This window comes from Sinocyclocheilus rhinocerous, unplaced genomic scaffold (genome assembly GCF_001515625.1).
Source record: "Sinocyclocheilus rhinocerous isolate Xijiao unplaced genomic scaffold, SAMN03320098_v1.1 scaffold631, whole genome shotgun sequence".
NCBI lineage: Eukaryota > Metazoa > Chordata > Actinopteri > Cypriniformes > Cyprinidae > Sinocyclocheilus > Sinocyclocheilus rhinocerous.
Window position 1 is genome coordinate 196067 of NW_015656501.1, and position 6968 is coordinate 203034.

Genomic DNA, 6968 nt, shown 5'->3' on the forward strand with positions numbered 1-6968 from the left:
ATCCAGACTTTCATCAGCGACAGATGCAAAAGCAAACGTCTGTCATGGTGGGTGCAGCAGAGGAAACAGCATGGGTGACTGGCATATGTGCGAATGTACCATTGACATGGAGGCATATATTGAAATTGTATAGAGACATATACTGCCATCAAGATGACGTCTTTCATGGGAAGTCCATGGTTATTAGATCAAGACAATGCCAGTTCTCATTCTGCATGTGCTACAACAGTGTGGTTTTGTAGATGCAGAGAGAATGTGCTAGACTGGCCTGCCTGCAGTCCAGATCTGTCTCCTGATGAAAATGTATAACCAGTCATGAAAAGGAGAATCAGACAATGACGATCATCACAGACTGCTGAGCATCTGAAGTCTTGTATCAAGCGAGATTGGACAAATATTTTGCTTGCAAAACTTTAACAATTAGAATCCTCAATTCCCAAACAATTAAACACTGTAATTAAAAGGAAAGTTGATGTGACACAGTGGTAAACAAGCCTCTGTCCCAACTTTTGAAATCTCAGTCTGTCTAGGGCAAAGCAGGAAACCTCAGTTGAATGTGCATGAGTCATGACCTTTGAGCCCTCAGATGGCACTGCATAAGAAACCGTCATGCTGCGATGTTAAATATAGCCACATGGCCTCAGGAGTACTTCAGAAAACCGCTGTCACTAAACACAGTCTGCCGCTGCATCAGTAAATGTAACTTGAATCTCTGTTACTCTATGAGAAAGCTATACGTCAATTCTATGCAGTGATGCTGTGGGGTTCTCTGGGCCCAAGCTTATCTCAGAAAGACAGTAGAAATGTGTGCTGTGGTCAGATGAGTCCACATTTCAACCTGTTTCTGGGAAAAATGGACATTGAGTTTGCAGTCCTAAAGACCAAAGGGACCATCCAGACCAGGGGTGCCCAAACTCGGTCCTGGAGGGCCGATGTCCTACAGAGTTTAGCTCCAACTTGCCTCAACACACCTGCCAGGAAGTTTCTAGTAATGTATAACCAGTCATGAAAAGGAGAATCAGACAATGACGATCATCACAGACTGCTGAGCATCTGAAGTCTTGTATCAAGCGAGATTGGACAAATATTTTGCTTGCAAAACTTTAACAATTAGAATCCTCAATTCCCAAACAATTAAACACTGTAATTAAAAGGAAAGTTGATGTGACACAGTGGTAAACAAGCCTCTGTCCCAACTTTTGTGGAGTGTGTTACAGCCATCAAAATCAAAATTTGTTTATATTTACAAAATAAAATTAAGTTGGCCAGTGAAAACATTGGAAATTTTTTCTTTGTACTTTCAATTAAATGAAGGTTAAAGAGAATGGAAAAAAACGTATTCTTGATTTTATGGCATTTCACAAAACGTCCCAACTTTTCTGGAATAGGGGTTGTATTTGGTTATGGATTTTTTTTATAATAAACAGAACATTATCGTCCATTGGTGTGGACACTAATATAGTTATCGTTAGTGTGAACCAGCCTTTCCCTTTTCCAACAAAACAACCTGTGACCGTCTTACTTTTTTTCCCTCGTGGGTTTACTGTACATCTTTGAACAGACATAGGGACAGATTTACTAACAGCTTGCACCAGCGCAAACTATATTTGGCCGTTAAAATAGTACTGTCAGAATTTACCAAAGACGCGCAGTGAAAAGGCGTGGACACAGTTATTTTTGCGCCTGACCTTATTGAATATGCATTAGGAGTTTCCCTTTTAGACGCAAAATTTATGGGAGGAGAATGTAAAAGTGAATCACGCAACGTGATTTACTAACGTTTGCACTCGTCAAATTACTGGTATTTGCTCCATTAACGCTCCAAAAAAGCATGTCTTAAAGCAGACGCTAATTTGCGCTGCTCTTGCTAGATTGTGTTGGTCATTATGGGAATGATCTGGCTTCGTCTGTGTTCTTTAATTTGCACATTATCAGTAAATGTCCTCTCCCATTAGGGTTTTTTTTTTTTGGAATTGCACTCTCATGCTAATTTAGTTTAGTAAATCAAGCACATAATGTGTGAAAACAGAAATGAATTTCAATGCATTTGAGCAATGTATCATTTGTCTAAACATGCAGTGAAGATTAGATATCAGTGATATTTATCAACAAATGTAATTTGTGTGTGTGTGTGTGTGTGTGTGAGTGTGTGTGTGTGTGTGTGTGTGAGTGTGTGTGTGCGCATGCAAATCTCTAAACATGTAGCTCAAACAGCTGTTCTTTCTACATCCAGGCGATGTGACCAAGAAGAAGAAGCTGAAGATTCTGAAGATGAAACTACAGACTGCCTGAAAACATACAAACAGCAGTGAGTGAAAAAATGTGTTACAGCTATTTATTTATTTTGTTATCTGACTATGAATGAATAGACTTATTGTATTACCCAAGATATTAATAAGATAAGCCAGTGATTTGTTAAAAAAATGGATCTGATATACCAGGTGTCCAGAGGTGATATAGTCTGATACTGATGTGCTTTATGTTGCCACAGTGAGAGAAACCTCAAAAAACAGCAGGAACAGAGAAGAACTCAGGTAATACTGGATTTCTCCATCCAATGGTGGTGTGTTTGTTTCATACTCATCTTTCCTATTTTGTTTATTATTATTATTATTAATTTAATTGGGGATTAATTGTAATTTAATTGGGGATTAGATGGAAGAAAACATGTTAAGGCAGGAACAGCAGAAAAAGGCAGCGCTGCTTCAACAGAATGAGGATCTGAAAAAGAAAGTTGACCGTGTGCGTCAATTCTATCAAAAAGTAAGTTTTTTTTTAAAAATTTTTTTATAACAATGCATAGTTAAGTAATTATAAATTCACAGAATATATTTAAGTCTTCCTTTTTGTTTCCATAGGCCCCTTCCTCACCCAGATCACCTATGGCCTCTTTGACATCGATGAGCCATTCACAGTCTGGTGAGGCTAAATTTTGTGTACATTTGTTTTTGATACAGAACCTAGATTATTTTATTAACATTTTGTGTTTCGACAGCTTCTAGCCCCTCAGACAGCATGCCAGTGATTTCAAATGTCATGTCCCTCTCCACTCCTAAAAGGTATATCATTCTCATTCTTTCTTTCTCTCTTTTTACGCCTGTATTTCTATTAATTCTCTCTTAATTCTGTTTTTGCAACATAATTTTGAAACCAAGCTAAACTTTTTTGTTTTACAGAACAAAAAGAAGTCTAGGATTATCCCAGAGCCAAAATGTAAAAAGAGCAAGAACATTAAATGACTACTGTAGCAACACTCCATATAGTCCATCAACATCCACAGCTACATCAGATGCCATAAACTCACCTTTGGGGATTGAGGACTATAATGGAAATAAAGTTGACGAAAACAATGTAGAGAGCAGTGACAATGATGACGTTGTTATTGATGAAACCCAGAGCACGCCAAGACCCAAAACCTTTGACCTTTCTAAGGTGAAGACAGAGGAAAAGACCAGTGATGATGCAGCAGGATTATATATGGAGTGCAGTGATCACGCTTCCATGGAAACTGAAACTGAAGACACTGGAAAGGAAACAATGGAAGCATCAACTTCCAGTGGCCAAACAAGCATAACAACCCAAACAGAACGTTTGACTGTAAAGGCAGAGGAAGACCAGCAGATAAGAAATGAAGAAGGTGAGATCAAGAAAGAAGAGATTGAGAATGATGCAAGAATGATGGAACAGAGCACTAATGAGGTGGAAAGCAGGATAAGTAACAATACAGAAATAATCAAAGGCCCCATGGAGGTTGAGAGATGTAGTAGCGTAGAAGACGTTAGGCCAAATCTCACGAAACTAGAGGAGATACCTAAGGAGAATAAGATCAGTTTTGAACAACATGCAAAGTCAGATGTAGAAAACCAGGAAGGTATGACATCAACAACTTCCAAGACCTCACTTTTTTCTGACATAGACATAGACATTATGCCAACCCATGAAGCACAGAAGCAACAGGATAACCTGCTAGATCTCCTGGAGGCCACAGCCCGGGAGAGAGATGAATTAAGAGAGCAATTTCAGAAGAAAGAAATCAAACTCTTGAAACTCCCCATGAACTGCAGCCATCAGAGCATCCAGACAGATCCATCAGAGGAACAAAACTATAAGACTCTCTACTTACAGGCCGCCCAGTGCATCGGAGAGCTTACGCAAGAAAGGGATGAGCTAAAAAGGAAACAGGAGGTGTTGCAAATCAAAGCTGAAAAAGAGGCACAGGATGAGGTGTGTCGTGATCGGTTGAAAGCTAAGGAGGAGGAACACTCATCAACAACGAGCGTTTGTGAAAATGTAGATGATGAAATGGCTCTTCAAGTGGACCTTCTCCTAAGAGAGCTGGACAAGCGCAACACCGAATGCAATGAACTGAGAAATAAGGTGAGAACCTACCTGATATTTTTGACTCTCTAAATTCTTGTAACTAATAAGAAATGACAGGAGTCCCTGCTGAAAAGACCAGCATGAATTTCCAGCCTGCTTAGTACAAGTTTGATGCTGTTCAAGGTGAGTTCGCCAAAAAAACTAAAATTCTGTCATCATTTACTCACCCTCATGATGTTCTATATCTGTATGATTTCTACAGTACCAGTAGTACCAACTCAAATCTACCCGCTCAGTCACCTGCTTTCAAGCGCTCCTGTGTTTTTGTGTGCGCGCTCTGGTTTCACATTACAAAACCAAAGGTTTCTATTTACAATGTGTTATTGCAGCGTTGAGAATTGTAGCCAATCACAGGCATCTCTGTTGAAAGCAATGGCCAGTCAGAGGTGTTGTTTACTGTAGGTCAGTCAAAATCTTCTCTGAACTAATTTTTGTTTTCACAAGTTTACGGAGTTCTACACGCTCGCAGATCTTCCTATTATAATGAGAAAAAAAGCATACACACGGTGTAAATAAGAGATTTATTATGTAGTTAGTTATTGATTATATCCATAGACTGTATAAAAATTTAAACCAATTAAATCAGTCATATGTACAGACTCAATGGCAGCCTTACAAAGTTTAGAAAGCGTTTTTTCAGTTAGAGAAGATCTAATCATAGAAATTAGACATACGCTATTAAACATTAGAAACCTTTGAATTGAAGTAAATTTTTTTGGGGTTCCAGCACATATTGGCATCAAAGGTAATGAAAAAGCTAATAAGATAGCAAAAGAAGCACTGGAAAAAGAGGAGGTAGAAATTAATATTTCAATGCGGAAAGGAGAGGCTAAAGCTAAGATTAAATGTGAAATAATGCAAATATGGCAAAAAGAATGGGAGTTTGAATCTAAAGCTAAATTCTATCTCGCAAACCAAGTAAATGTAGGAGGAAAAAGGATAACTATGGCAAACAGGAGAGTAGAAGCGGTATATTCAAGATTGAGACTAGGTCATACTGGACTGAATGACACATTGCAGATAGTAGGGAAGAGTAATGGATTATGCACAAGATGTCAAACTAAGACGTAGAACATTATTTAGATGCATTAAATACCATGAATACAGACAGAAATGGCAGAAGAGAATGAAATTGAAGATATTCTTAGAGAACAAGGGATGGAAAGAAATGTGACTCAAAGCTATGTTTATATTCCTTAAAAAAATTCAGGATTAATAAGAAGAATCTAGGATTTTTCTTTTTCTTTTTTTTTGATTAAGTACAGTTTCTTCCACCAAGTTCCTCTACACACTTCTGTACAGTAGATGGCAGTATGCAATAATTTCAAGTTCCAAATGCCAGATAAGAAGAAGGGAGCTTTTGCTTGAGTGAGCTCAGTCAGTTGTGCTTAGGGATGGGCGATACCACTTATTTTGTTTTCGATACGATACCGATATTTTTCAAGGCAGTATCGTCGATATCGATACCGATTCGATACTTCTGAACTAAACTTTTAAATTATGAAATGTATTAAATTATTAAATTACTAAGAGTAAAATGGGTAATGATAAGCACTTAACTTTATGTTTAAAACGCATTTTAACATTCAATACGCCTTAATTGTAACTTATTAGGTTATATTTTTGTTTACACATGGTTCAAATATGTTTTTTGTTTACACATGATTCAAATCTACAAATACTACAGTTGAACTATGGTCACTTTAGTAAAACCATGGCTCATTTTCATAAGGGACTGCCAGTGACAGGCTGTTGCATGCATAAAATGCAACCTTTTTATTCTGACAATGTATGATTTCTATTAACATTACAGAATAGAACATGATCAGTATTATCTTTCAACGTTCAATTTAAATAACTGTAATTGCACAAACTATGTAAGCTACAATTTCAGTTTGTTTATTGTGAAATAACCTTCTGTCCTCTGATAAGCATTGTTCAGGGCTGCCATTCCCAAAAGCTTTAATGCTTTCTTATGATACTTTTAGGAAAAGCAGCCCTGTTTGAATGCACTCTCAGCAGTGAGTGAATGCTCTCTGTGATTGATTGGTTCTGTCTTGCAACATTTGCGCGTTCAGATGAGCAGGAAAATAGTTCTATCCTACACAATTACTCGCTAACAAAGGTTATTCGTCCAATTAAATGCATAATTTTTTTGTTAAATAAACAAAATCCCTGGTAAATAAAACACACCTTAGTATCGATATTTATTGTTTGAGTATCGATACTTTCGATACTCGCGGCAGTATCGATATATCGATACTTTGGATCGATACGCCCATCCCTAGTAGTTGCTGAAAGCAAACTAAAACGTCAGTAACAAACAAAGACCAGTCCGTGTCACTTCTACAAAAAATCTAAAACATCACTGTTATGATGACATGTTCACCTCTCAAAAAAGTTTTTATAAAATTTGTCTTTGGTAAATCATTCAAATGTATGTGTTGCCAAGCGGCAACACTGTGCAATAGTGGAATGACATTATTACAATAGTTTAGCTAGCTAGCAAGGTCAGCTGAAATCTGTTAAGCTGCAACAATAACAATATTAATACTAGTGAAATAATGTTGATTAGTCGTATGTTAATG

The 6968-nt window shown here is 37.4% G+C and overlaps 1 protein-coding gene across 1 annotated transcript in view; it reads left to right on the plus strand.

Annotated features, from left to right (window-relative positions):
* LOC107720113 (MORC family CW-type zinc finger protein 3-like) overlaps window positions 1-6968 on the plus strand; it is a 22489-nt gene that overhangs the window by 8799 nt on the left and 6722 nt on the right. Inside the window, exons 12-17 of the mRNA XM_016527720.1 lie at window positions 2234-2308; window positions 2492-2534; window positions 2656-2763; window positions 2859-2919; window positions 2996-3059; window positions 3177-4377. Of these exons, the coding sequence (XP_016383206.1) occupies window positions 2234-2308; window positions 2492-2534; window positions 2656-2763; window positions 2859-2919; window positions 2996-3059; window positions 3177-4377 (1552 nt within the window). The remainder of the gene's footprint in view (window positions 1-2233; window positions 2309-2491; window positions 2535-2655; window positions 2764-2858; window positions 2920-2995; window positions 3060-3176; window positions 4378-6968) is intronic.